A 14,582-nucleotide genomic window follows, 5' to 3' on the forward strand; every position below is an offset into this window, starting at 1 on the left:
CAACAGAATAGTAGAGTTCCCTTTTGGCTACATCCCCACCATGATCCTTCTGCTCTGCCTTCCAACTGCTATGATTATAGACATGTTATCACCACACAAGATGGGTACTTGAAATATTTAACATTTTACTAGAAATATGTTTGCAAATTTATGGAGATGAACATTTCTATTAAATTTAATTAAATGTTTATAAATTTATGCAAGAATAACAGAAAAGAAATAAAACATGTTTGAAAAGAAGAGTAATGAATAAGACATGCACTATTTGGCATCAAAGTTACTCTAGAGTCAGATCAATAGAAATAACTATGTCAAAGCTCAGCTTCATTGTGTGCTGTGGGCATGTATTTATGTGTGTCTGTTTTTGCACAGTTAATCTATGATATAGAAGCATACTGTCCAGTATTGCTCATAATAAAGAATATACAAATATAAGCATCTTAGTTCTATACACATAAAAAGACATTATTAGAGATATTATTAAGCATTTGTGGATTGCTAGAGGCCATTGTGAACAGAGGAATTTTCTGGATAGCCATTTGCTATTTATCAAATGCTTTAAAATATTCATAATGTTTAATGTGCTAATTTTATTCTTAGCAATTGCTCCTAAGAAAGTGTTCAAAGATGCAAAGCATTTATGTGCAAATCTGATTGCAAAATCATGTTGTATGAGACAAATTTTAGAACAACACATGCGCCTACATATTAGACTGTGATTAAGTAAATATGGTAATGACAAAAACTGCATCATGACTAGTAATAATTATTAATAAATAAATTAAGTAAATTACTAATAATTAAGTCTAGATGTAGTATTAGTTATTAAAACATAAATTACTAAATAATTTACTGATAATTAAGATTAGTCCAAATATATTTCTTTTTTGTCATGATCCTGTTAGTTATAATTACTTACAATTAACTAAGAAGATTGAATATAAGATTTCAGATAACTCAAATTTGGTATGTAGAAACTATATTTTGATAAACTTTATATATAGTATGTATGCATATATAGGTGTATACACAATAATACATAATGTATACATATAGGATATATGTGACATATCACATATACATATATACACATAGGCATATACATGTAATCTATGTGTCTATATAATCTCCAGATCCTGTGGTTCCTGTGAGAACATTGCAGATGACAGCCTCTGGTGTTTCTATAGAATTTATTAGAATTCTGGTGTTTCTATAGAATTTATTAGAATCTGTAGAAATTCAAGGAATCTGAATCTAAATCTAACTAGACTGAGATAAGAGTATGACCATGAATTGTTATCACCTTCTTTTCATCTTTGCCTGGTTTGGGGGTCTTTTTTGACATATGCTCTCCATAATTATAGACAACCTAGCCTTGTTTTTTGTTTTGTTTTGTTTTGTTGTCCTGGGGCTTGAACCCTGGGCCTGAGTACTGTCCCTGTGCTCTTCAGCTCAACGTGAGTGCTCTACCACTTGAGCCACAGCACTACTTCTGTTAGTCTCATGGACTTTCCTGCCCAGTCTGGCTTTGAACCGCGATCCTCAGATCTCAACCTCCTGAGTAGCTAGGATTGTAGGTGTGAGCCACCGGCGCCTGGCTGTCTTGGTTATTTTTAAAGAGTTGTACAAAAGAGTTACAATTTCAAAAGTCAGGTTACTAGTACAGTGTTTCTTGGGCAATGTCAACCCTTAATTCACTGGTTCCCTCATTTCCCCTCCCATCCCTACTGGTGCATGTTTACATCATATTGAATACAATGACTGCAAATAGTGTGTATTAAATGCAATGACTGCATTTACTCATCCTTCTTCCCTCCATTTCTGTGCCCCCTTAACCTTCCCCCGCAAAGAAAAAAATGAAAACAAAAAACATGTTTCAATTTCTTGGAATTCATTTTGATAGACAGTACTTTAGATGTTCAAAGTTGTTCTGCCTTTGAATGCCTCTCCTATGCATACTCTCCTTCAGTTGGTTAGTTTATGTGTTAATGTGTACAGCCTCGTGTAAGTTATCATATCCAGTTGTGTTTTAGATCTAGCTTCAACATATGGAAGAGAGCATGCACCATTTGTCTCTCCGAGCTTGGCTTACCTCCCTTAAGATGTTTTGTTCTAGCTTCCTCCATTTCCCTGCAAATGACATACTTATTATTCTTTCTAATGGATGAGTAAAATTCCTCTGTGTATATGTATCACATTTTCTTGATCTACTTCTCTATTGTAGAGCACCTAGGTTATTTCTATAACTTAGCTATTATAGTAGAAATGAACATGGATACATATATTTAACTTTTAAAATGATTACCACTTTGGAAATACTTTAAAAAATAAGGCCATTATATTTTGCTTATTTAAACCTACTCTAATATGTGAATTTATAGCTAATCTGTGCTATTTACATTAGTGCATTGTTATATTTTGTTTTTGATTCAAATGTCACTAAATATGTCATCTCATTTGACATGAGATGATATGACTGTGTATTAACATACTATTAGAAGCTTCATGCAGATCCATTAAATTTATATCTAATGTAAACAATTAATATCTAATATAAACATACTTAACTACTGTTAATTTTGGGTAGAAGGTTTTAATCTCTGATGTATTGTAGATAGAGAAGCAAAATTTTGGATTACCTTTGTTTACTTAGTCATTTTGGGGTGGGGTTTATGGTGCTGGATGCCTGAATGTGATTTGATATGTACTGATCAATTTCTTTTTAAACTTGCAGCAAATAGTGGCAGCAATAAATGCGGGGATTATTCCCTTAGGAAACACCTCCAATCAAATCAGTCACTGGGATTTAGGAAGTTCCTTCTTCTTTGCTGGCACTGTTATTACAACCATAGGTAAGAAACAATCTAGTTTATGTTTTATTTTGATGTAGTTTGTGACCTTAAATGCATTTCTTTGAATTTTCTTTATATAGTTGGTCAAAATAGTCTACTTACAGTAGGAAACTGAATTATAGTAAGATGATTTTGAAAGAGGAATAAAGGAATGAAGTTATTATTCCAGAATACTGACAAGTTTAAACGGTGAATATTGACCTAAATTTAAATTATGTATGTGACTCTGCAGCAACCCTGTGGAGTCCTTTCAACAATATATGATGTAATGTCAAAATTGGCTTGGAACAATGAAATCTTTGGGCAAATAATCTTTAATTTTCTTGTGTCTTTAATATGTCAAGTAGGGACTTGAATACAATTTTTACATTTTTTTCCTAGTATTCTTTTTGTATATCACCTTGATCCATTTGTTTCCATAGACTGTGTGTGTTGTTATATGCTCATGTGTTATCCTAACTCGGCTTTTATAGCTTATGTTTTGATAATAGCATGAACATATTAAAAATTAACACTAAAATGTGAAGATTACAGAAAGGAGCCAATTTAAAGCCTTGATATGTTTCCTAGTCCCATTGTTTGTTAAAATGTTGAGTCACATGCTGGAGCAGTCTCATTTTTAATTGATTATGCAAACATTCACCAAGCCTAAAAGGCAGTAGGTTGGGTGCACAGAGATGTCTGCTCTTAATCAGTTATTCAGGCTGAGGACCCATGTAGACTATTTCAGGGCAGACCCCATAACAAAACCATGTATGTCATTCTATGAAGATTGTAAAGGGTTTCAACTTTCCTCTTCATGGAAGGTGGTGAGTTTAAGAAAGGGCAGGAAACTGACTCATTTGTCACAGTCCTGAATGAATTTCAAGTGGGAAAAAATGCAAAGGGAAGTCTTTTTCATTGTAGGCACGTCCGCTTGCAATGAGATTTTGGGACTCACGAGGGACTTATCCCTGGTTATGGGGTGAATTAAGATTCTAAAAGTTTTTATTGTATACATTAATATCATTAATAAATTGGTCAGGAAGTTTTCATCTCATCACTTTATATCAAAATCTTTATTAAGAGAGCATGGAAAATTTATGGATGAATTTGCACTTAAAATTCTTCCTTAGGCAAGATTTTTTTTTTAGTGTCCTGTCTATATAGAGTCCACTGTAGTGCCAGCAAAATAAATGCCTCTGCATATTACTGTTTGCTTTTGTTTTGAGGTCAAGAAACAATGTTTATGCTTACATTTTCCATCAGCCAGGTCAAGAGTTCTGTGGCTGTGAAAATCTGGAAGAAGGGCAACCTTCACTTCTAACCATAATAATAGGTTAAGTTTGAGGCATAGACATGTTGGCCATTTCTACCATGGAAATAACCATTTATTGTGTAAACTACTTAGAGACTGCAAGGGGAAAAAATCCTCTCAGACTGAGTGAGGGAGGTCCTTTCTGTGCAATGAAAACTCCCAAGTCCAAGTTATAACTCATCATGATCTCCACTGAACAATTTTGCTAGAGACATAGTCATTACACAGACTTACTGTTGCATCATACGTTTATAAACTCTCAAATTTTGATTCTCCAAATTCAGTTAAGTTTTACAGGCATATACTTCATTGCATGAAAAAAAAATAAACCATTGTTACTACTTTTACTCCAAATTATAGCCATTAAGGACAGTAGCTTATTATTTAGCTTATTTAAGTAGTTGCCTAAAGGCCCAAATCTCATATTGTTCATGCAAGTATTTAGTCTTAGATAGCTTAAGTCATTCTGAGTCATTCACATGGGGACATTGTTATTCTGTGATCCTCTGACTTTGCACTAGATTAAAATTTAGAGCAGTTAGAAAAATGTAGCCTCTTTCTAAGGGTCCATTTGACACCTGAATTACGAATCATGATTATTCAAGATATAGTTAATGACATTGATGATGATTATAATTGTGTGACCTCCATTTATAAACAGTCATAGGAGGGGTTGGGAAGGTGGCTCAGTGATAGAGCGCTTGCCTTGCATGCATGAGGCCCTGGGTTCGATTCCTCAGCACCACATAAACAAAAAGAAAAAAAGCCAGAAGTGGCGCTGTGGCTCAAGTGGTAGAGCGCTAGCCTTGAGCTGAAGAGCTGAGGGACAGCGCCCAGGCCCAGAGTTTAGTCCCCACGACCGGACCCCCCCCAAAAAAAATAGTCATAGGAACTGTTACTTATAGTTCTAAATGTGTTAACACTGATTATTTTGAAAATAGAACTTGGGAAAATTTTAGGAAATAAATTTCAGTGGCTTTTACTGTGTGCCTAGATCAGGCAATGCTTCATGAATATAGGCTGGTTATATTGTTCAAGGATTTTCCATTTTATTTTATAAAATTTCATTTTGTGTTTTAAGAAAATGGGATCTGAACATTATTTATTGGAAATATGCCCAAGGGAAGTTTAATTGTGCAAAATAATATGTTGAAATTTAAGGTGTAGTTTTAAACCATCATTTCCTATGTGCACACATTTTCCCCCAGCATATTTCCCTTCTAAACTATTCACAAATTCTATATTCCACAGTTGCAGAAAGTAAAGTCCATCTTCAGCCCTTCCTTTTCTTTCATATTCCATTTCCAGGATACTGGCCAATCTTGCTGACCCAACTTTTAAAATAGCTTCATAGTTTAACTCATTTTGGTTCTTACAAGAAGCATTTCATGTCCCCTTTATTGCAGAAAGCTTCAGTCTAGAATTCTTTACTGGTATCCAAATTAATCAGAGCAGAGGTACCACATTCCCTTGCCTGTTTCTGATGGCAATATGCAGTTTCTATGAGGGTATAGATTTTTATGTGTTTGGATTGTCTCTGTTTCCCAAATATGCAACTCATGTGGTGCTTAAGTACTATATTGAGGAGTAAAAACTAAATAATGATTCTAAGTGGTGTGAACTATGGCATGTTGCACATGAACACCCACTGGTTACCTGTGAGGCCAAAATCTTAGTTCTTTCAATGGATTTCACTATCACCTTGTTTTGTTTCTTTATTCATTTATTCAACATAAACTAAAAACGTTGTTACTCTGCTGTCACAAAGATAAAAAATGCATTTGTGCCTTCACACTATCCACAGGTCAATTAGGGAAACCAATGGGAAAATAAATATTGCTATTATAGTTGTTCTGGATGCTAAAGTCTGAGCACTTAATGAGACTATGTTGATCAACAATGTGCTTCAATATCAGGGTGATTTGGCAGGTGAGTAAAGGGTAAGGATGTTTTTCATAGTGTTGTCCTAATTGGGACAAGAAAGAGAATTAGGGATTTGGCAAATAAATATGAGCAGGGGCATTTCAGGCATGGAGAACTCGTGGAAAAGATCAAAGGCAAGAGACAGGAGGGTTTGTTCAGGTATGGTAGGTCATCTAGGATGGCTGGTTGTAGCTGAAGGGATTCATCCTCAGGATCCTGTAAGTCAGTGCCAGGGTGTCTCCTGTTGGATAAGTACTACTTTGGCCACCACTGGGAATATAAGGAAGTAAAGACATATACCCTACTTCAATTTCCTTTGAGAGTTCAAAATTACATAGATGAAGGACAATAGTAAGTCTTGGGTAATCAAATACCACATGGAACAATGTTTTCAGTGCAGTATGTGGGGAAGAAGGTCAGCATGTGGACTAGAGCTGAGTGGAGAGATGAAAATGGAGGAACTGGATGTGAACTGGGCTTGGAGGAAACTGTTTTGTTTAAGCTGAGGGAGAAAAAGGACTGTGGCATGATTAAGCCCAAACCCAACGATTGTAATACTCTTGACTTATTTTGGGGAGTAGAAAGATGAGCCTTTGGGTAGACCAGCAGAATTCGTAACAGGAGAGTGGAAGACATTATTAACTGTTTTAGCTGGGCAAATGTAGTTTAATGTAATTTTATTTTGAGGATTCTGTACCTAATAGAGTAAGATAAAGCATGGATTTTATTTCAAAAGTGAATTGAAAGGTTACAGTGACTTTAGGGGGTGGATGTGTCAGGAAGAAAATAAGTGGAAGCTGATGGTCCAGCTGAGACCCCCCGTTAGTTGACCCTGGCTGAGGTCCATGGGGTGAGACTATTACCCATGATGCTTAGAGTTGGTGTTGAATGCAGGGAGGAAGATAGAATGTTGCAAGAATTAGATGCAGGAAGCAACTGATCTTGGTGACTAAGAGAATGAAGAGGAGTCAAAGTGTTGAAAATGAAATTAATATTTAGGCAACAGACTTGTAATTCATAGAGAATCATACTAGTTGATTCTAAGACAAAGGAGTTAAGGATTTTTTTTTTTTGGTCCGGTCGTGGGGCCTAAACTCTGGGCCTGGGCACTGTCCCTCAGCTCTTCAGCTCAAGGCTAGCGCTCTACCACTTGAGCCACAGCGCCACTTCTGGCTTTTTTCTTTTTGCTTATGTGGTGCTGAGGAATCGAACCCAGGACCTTGAGCATGCAAGGCAAGCGCTCTACCACTGAGCCACCTTCCCAGCCCGGAGTTAAGGATTTTTATATGTTGTGTTATTTTAGGAAGCTTTATTATAGCATTCTTTCCCTCCCTCAACGTTTTTATTTGTTTCTTCTTTAAGTCAGGCAGGCAAAGAATACAAGTTAGTTACTCAGCCTCTTGGAGCTTGCATTGAGGTGGAAAGGTCTACGGGCCAACCAGAAGATTCATAAACAAGAGCATGAATGATGACAAGAAGAGCTACAGAAGATGCTCATGTAAAAGAATAGAGAAAGTCAGAGCAGGGAGTGGGAGGTATTCTAAAGAAGCTGATGCTCACAAGAATGCTCTGACAAGGTGACATTTAATCTGAAACCTGAAGATTGCAAAGACATCCTCAATGTAAGCAGATGTGAAAGACAAGTTCAGTCAGAGGGCACAGAAGTGGCAGAGATCTGAAGTGGGATGGATTTGGGCATGTTTGAGGAATGTAGCTGATGCCAGTCTGATGGCAAACTCTGGAAATCTGGAGAAAGGGAGGCAGGGGGAAGAAGTGAGTTGCAGGATAAAGCAAGAGCTAGATCATGCCCAGCTCAGTAGATTACGGTGACATTCTGAAGTTAGTAAGAGGCCTTTGCAAGATTTTATCAGAGGAGAGCTGTAGTTTGACCTGGCTCTAGCTGCTCTTTTATGAACAAAAGCTGAAGCAAGAAGACCCAGGAGCAGTGTGGTTTAATTGCTAAAGTGTGCATGGTTTGCCCAGACTTGATGTATTACATCCCCAATGTAACAGTATCGAAGATGGAACCTTGAAGAACTAGCTAAGTTCAGGAAGGTCCTGTTCATTCTGTGTACTCTCTTACCCTTCTGTCCTTCTGCCATTGGATATTTGACAAAAGAGAACCCTATCAGATGCCCATGCTGTGTTATTGAACTTCTCGGTCTGCAGAACTGTCAACCAAATAAACTTACTTTCTAACTACAGCTTGTGGAAGTCTGATACAGCAACACAAAATGCATAAAGATACGAATACACAAAATATATATGTTAGGAAAATGGAGGAGAGCAGAAAAGGAATAGGCCAGACTCGATTGTCAACAGGTGAGGACTGTTTATTGAGGAACAGCGAGGGGCACAGAACCTTCCCGCAGGTTTGGAAGCTGTGGTTGGGCCAGACAGTTGGGACAGGAGCTGGGTTTGTATAGGAGGCCCAAGCAAGGAGGCAGAGGTTAATAAAAAAGCCACTAGGTCAAGGATGGTGGGGACCTTTTAGCTGGGCCCACAATGGGATATCTACAGATGGGCTCAGGTGGATTGCTCTGCCTGCACTTCAGATGAGTTCACACGTACCTGGGATTTTGCCTGGCATCTGTATGGGCCTGGGATAATAGGATGGGGGTCAGTCCTTCAATGTATACTCTAATAAAAAATATATTTGACCACTCTTCCAGGTTCCTAGAACAGAATCTTACAGTCTGGTATCTTGTGAGTAATGGGAATGCCTTTGGGTATCCACCGTTTGTTTCAATGGTGCCTGTGTTTCTGATAATGAAGTGACTCATATCTGGCCTTAGATCATTTTAGAAGTTGGTAGCCAGAACTGTCTTCATCTACAGCAGTAAGAGAATCCTGTAGAAGGCATAACGTATAGATGACAGAATGTTGCTTGGTTTATAGTCCTGAAGGTTGGGAAGTTCATGGTTGGAAGTCCATAGCCTTCATCCCATGGTAGAAGGTGGAAGAGAAAAAGCACATATGACAGGGATGGAGGGAGTTGCTGAATTTATTCTTTTATTGAGAATCACTTATATAATCCTGACATTTATCCTTCCTAATCACCTCTTAAAGGTCTACTTCTAAGCACTGTTGCATTGGAGATTAAGTTACAAACACAAGGATTTTGAGAGATGAACTGAAAACACAACAGAAACCAATTGTAATTAGATATCAGCCTTCTCTTGGGCCTACTGGGAAGGAAGAGTGGCCTGAAGTTGAGTATTGAGTTCAATCACCAAAGATCAATGTAAAAGTTTAATCAAGCATGTCCCCGTAATGAATCCTCTTTAAAATACTTTAAGTAAGGTTAAGAGAATGTCGGGTTGGTGAATACATGGTGACATGTCAGAGGTAGTTTATAAAACAATGGAATTCCTACCCTTGATCTGTGCTTCTGTGCATGCTTAATACATTCCTTTCACGTGGCTGTTCCTGAGTTTTATTCTTTATAATAAACTAGTATTAGCAAATACGGAGATCTCCTGAGTTCTTTGAATCCATTTCTCAGGAATGTGCGAACTTGAGGAGTGATTCTGAGAACCTGTGGATTTGTAGTTCATTAAGAACAAGTGTAGGCAGACTGGGGATACTGTTAGTGTGTGGGGTAGGGCCAGTCAGGTGGGACTGAGGTCTCACCTGGTAGGTTTGGATCCCGTGAATTAATTTGCGTTGTTGGAAGCAGAGAAATGATGGGGAAAAAAAACTTGACAAGGATGTAATTAATTAATAAGAAATCATGTTTACTTCAACTAAGGGGGTGGCAGCGAGGAAGATAAATCAAGGATAGATAAGTGAATTTTAAAAAGTTTATGGTGCAGATATACTTAGCTCTTAGAAGTGTGGCTTGGGCTAGGATTTAAATCTTAAGCCATTTCTGGAGTTAACATTTTGAAGTTAACATATTTTAAAGCTCAAAAAAAAGTCAGTTAAAGTCTTGGAAATGCAGTTTACAAGAATGATATGATGAATCAGACATGGTGGTGGGTACCTATAGTCCCAGCCCTTGGGAGGCTGAGACAGGAGGACAGAAAGTTTGAAGAGTCCATAGATGGACCCTGTCTTGAAAAAAAGAAAAAAAAAGCAATAGACAATTACATTTGATTTTGAAGTTAAAGATTAGAATAAAATTAAGATGATTTTATTACCTGAGGCCATTAAGCTGTAATTGATAATTACATTAATATAGAACTATAATTCTATATTAATAGATACCCATAATTAATACAATTTGATATAATTAAAATAACGAACTTTTCCACAATGAAAATTGAACCAAAAAAGGGTTCAGAGTTATCTCAGTGTATCTCTCAGTTGACATGATTTCTGCATGTTGGAATGCAAATAATAAAGTCACCATTTTGATCTGCAGTGAATTTAAGGTTTGAATAGAAAACATTACCTTGGAATGGCATGTGTCATGTTTACAAGAACTTTTCTACCACTTAAGAGTTGACATTGAATTTAGATATGCAGGTTCTATGATTCTTTTTGTTTCCTTGGGTTGTGTTTTTTTTCTTTTTTGGTCTTATAGATTGAACCAGCCACTGGAGTTTTCAATTTGCTTTTATTTAAATTGAATTGCTTCAGCTATTATGATCTGATCATAGAGCTATTGCAAATTTACATCCTGCCAGTTTGACACAATGTTTAATTGATTGGAAAGAAAAGGAGAGAAAGAAAGCAACTTTAACAAGCAATTTAATACCAGTGCATGTTGGAAGTCCAGAGAGTTATGTTGCCAACTATGAAATATGCTGAGCTTGTTTTCAGCAAGAAGTATATGCTTTTGCTGTTGTATGTAATAGGAAATTATAACTTAAAAATGTGAGTGGGGGTAACGGGGGGAGAGTCTCACTGTTTGCTGTTCAACTTTGTGACCGCAGAAATCATTGTCTGAACTTGGAATTGAAGGGGCTTGAAGTGGTGGTGTAGAATTTGACAGCCAACAGTGGCTTACGGCATGATGTCATCGCAGCTTTGGGTGTTGAGTGCTAACTTATAAATTTAGTGCACTCATAACTCTGTGGCATTTCACCAGTCTCTTAGAAAACTATGGATTTGGGAAGCACATTCTAAATCAAAGTTGAAGTTTTTACAGACAAATTAAAAAGAGAAATAGATTTTCACGGTTACTTTCAACTCCAACTCTAATTACTTTGCGTTTCCTTTGGACCAAATTGTTAAGGAGGATGCTTATTTTTTGGGCATCTAGGGAAGGAAATGGAAGGGGAGTGGAGGGGAGGGAAATGGAATAGAAGAGAAGAAAAGGAATAGAAAGGAAGATGTTAATAAGTTAAATAATAAGTTGTTTTGCATCTTTGCTTCTCTGTTCCTCTTCTGGGTCCCTTAATGCAAATGAAACTCATCTCCAGAATGTTAACGTAAGTCTCTGCCATTTAAATTCTGCATATGGGCTTACTTATTTTCTAAGTAGAAATGCATTTGTCACCAAAAAATGGCACAGGAATAGAGGTTAAGTTTGCAGAGTCCAAAAATCACATCAGCTGAATTACTGCATATGGAGTAGGGTAGACTGCTACACCATAATGAAATAGATTAGTCATCTTCTGTCTGCATATGTTTGTTACATCAGGCAAGAAGGTTCAGATCAGAACACCCAGTACTGCTGGTACTCACAATCCCGTGCTGATGGAAAAGGAATTTGGAAAATGATAAGGATGTAGACTTCCTTGTCCCTTCTTTAATTTAATAGGATAATACAGAATAGTATAATATTGCTCTAATAGAAATTCCATTGAGAGGAGATAGTCATTAGGTATTAGCAGAATCATCCTCCTTGTCTCTGGTCTATTTGAATCAGGAGTCCCTTGTATTCTAAAACAAAACACACTTATCTTTAATTCTTCCATTTAGGGGAGGGTTTCAGTAACATATCTTTAATGTTCTGGAAAATGACCACTGCCAATTCTTGTAATCTTGATATTATCTCTCAAAAATGGAAGCAAGGAATCTCTATCCCTTCCTTTTTTTTCTTTGTAGGTTCTGGGTCTTGAACTCAAGGTCTGGGCACTGTCCCAAGCTTTTTTGCTCCAGGCTAGCTCTCTACCACTTGAGCCACAGTTCCACTTCCAGCTTTTTGGTGGTTAAGTGGAGATAAGTCTCATGGACTTTCTTGCCTGTCTTGTCAGTGAGAAACAGAGAAGCTACATTTTGAGAGGTTGAACTGGGAGCCTTTATTGGAGAACTAGCCTCTGCTGGTGGGCTCCTGTCTCAAAGACCTGCAGCCACGCACAGAGCTTGAATGAAACTTTTAAAGACAAAACCCACCTGTTTGGGTGGGACACCCAAATGCAACCAAAGCAGACCATATAAGAAGTAGCTTGGGTACTATCAGACCTTTCCATCTAGGGAAGTAGCTCAGGGGTCAGCTTCAACTTTCCATATAGGGGATATACCTCAAAATTTCCATATAGGGAGATACTTTGCTATTCACTGGCGAGTGAATCAAACTATTTAGGGAGGTAAGAACAAAGCTCTCCTGGGGCTAAATAGCATGATGTCTGCTATTCAACAAATGGCTTCTCTTACCTCCAGATTTTTCAGTGCTGGGTAGAAAGCACTCTCCACCCAGCAAGGCACCCGGATGGTTGTGAGAAGTTACTTAGATACAGCCTCCTTGCTTCACCTGGGCTGGAGATCCTCACATCTCAGCCTCCTGAGTAGCTAGGTTTACAGAGGAGAGCAACTGGACCTGACTCCTTCCCCTTTCTAACCTCTGAAATACAATGCTGTTTGCCATAGATTGTAAACTGTATACAGCATCTGGCAGACCAACAGAGATGTGGATATGGTGGGCTGATTATGAGAACAATCTGGTTTGTAATTATATCAAGTGTTTCATTTGGTAAGGAAGGAATGTCCTCACATTTGTCCAGGTAATGCTGCTACATATTTGCTTTCTTCTCAATTTTTTTTTCTTTTCATTATTTTTGGTTGTTTTTTTTCCTTTTTTTATTGTGAAAATACTGTACAGAGGGGTTGGACTTGTGAAAGCATACTGTTGGAAAATTGGCATTGTTATGTGGTATTGTAAGGACAGCATAATGTTTATAAAAGAAGTACCTGTGCCAAATGAGGTTCATGTTTAAATACTGTGGTTTATGTGCACAAAAGTACATTATAGCTATGACTCATTTTAAGTGGAAAGGAATCCCATGAAGCCAGGTCTTAGTTCTACCTAAGTACTGAGAGAAATGGCAACAATATTAACAATAGAAAGTCATGAGTCATCAAAAAGTACACATTAATTTTTGTTCTTGTTGTTGGTCATGGGGCTTGGTGTTATCCTGGGTGCTGTCCCTGAGCTTTTTTCCTCAAGGCTAGTGCTCTACCACTTTGAGACACAGCACCTCTTCTGGTTGGTGGTTAATTAGAGATACTCATCTCACAGACTTTTCTGCTTGGTCTGGCTGTGAACCACGGCCCTCAGATCTCAGCTTCCCTGAGAAGCTAGGATTAGAAGTGTGAGCTACTGGCACCAAACTCTTTCTATTTGTGTGTGTGCGCCAGTCCTGGGGCTTGAATTCAGGATCTTGACAGTGCCCCTGAGTTTTATTCCTTTCACTTGAACCACAGCTCCACTTCTGGATTTTTGATAGTTAATGGAGATAAGAGTCTCATAGACTTTACTGTCCAGGCTGGCTTTGAATCCTGATCTGTAGATTTCAGCCTCCTGAATAGTTAGGATTACAGACATAAGCCACCAGTACCCAGAAATTTGCATATAATTTTTAAATGAATATCCTCTGCTTCTTTCTTTTTCTTCATAGTTCAGTAAAGATTCAACTAAGAATTGTGACTTATGTTTGTGAACCTCTGAAAAGTATAAATAAGCTTCATGGATCTAGAACCATGTGTTTTGGATAGAATGTCCCTGGTGTATATCAGATTCCCAAAAGGCTTCTTCTGTATTAGTCTATAACCAAATACTTAACAAAAGCACTTAAGGGAAAAAGAATTTGCTTAACTCACAGTTTCAGAGGTTCTAGTCCATTAAGGCATGGGGATGTGGCAAAGCAGAGCAGCTCACTCATGGTGGCCAGGAAACAGAGAGAATGCCTACGCTTGGTGACTCCTTCCTTTTCCTTTTTAATACATCAACATCTCCATCCTAGGGGATGGTACCTCCCCTATTCAGAGCAGGTTTCCCCTCCCTTATCTGCTCTAGAAACAACTCACTGACTGCATCCATAGGTGTACTTTAGTAATCTCCTCAAGCACTTCTCGTTCTAATTAAGACTCACCATCATAGATCCATAACCTACAAAAGAGTTTAGAACCATTGGGTTGAATAATTTCTATTTTAATTTTCCCATTAAGAATGTAATTTTGTGCCACTGCAAAATTGGAGAGAAATGAAATCTTTTTTTATTATTATTATTTTTTTTATTTTATTTGTGAAGATACTGTACAGAGGGGTTACAATTACATGGGCAGGATAATGCGTACATTTCTTACCAAGCATTGCAGCCTCCTCCTTTTGTTTACCCTTC

At 37.6% G+C, this 14,582-nt stretch overlaps 1 protein-coding gene across 3 annotated transcripts in view; it reads left to right on the plus strand.

Moving 5' to 3' along the window:
- Kcnk2 (potassium channel, two pore domain subfamily K, member 2) overlaps positions 1-14,582 on the plus strand; it is a 167,400-nt gene that overhangs the window by 102,259 nt on the left and 50,559 nt on the right. For 2 of the 3 annotated variants that reach the window (XM_013015127.1, XM_013015126.1), the window contains exon 3: positions 2,735-2,852. The exons of the other annotated variant lie outside the window; for it this stretch is intronic. In XM_013015127.1, the coding sequence (XP_012870581.1) occupies positions 2,735-2,852 (118 nt within the window). The remainder of the gene's footprint in view (positions 1-2,734; positions 2,853-14,582) is intronic. 3 annotated transcript variants of the gene reach the window in all.

The sequence above is a fragment of the Dipodomys ordii genome, unplaced genomic scaffold, assembly GCF_000151885.1.
Source record: "Dipodomys ordii isolate 6190 unplaced genomic scaffold, Dord_2.0 Scaffold26, whole genome shotgun sequence".
Classification (NCBI taxonomy): Eukaryota; Metazoa; Chordata; class Mammalia; order Rodentia; family Heteromyidae; genus Dipodomys; species Dipodomys ordii.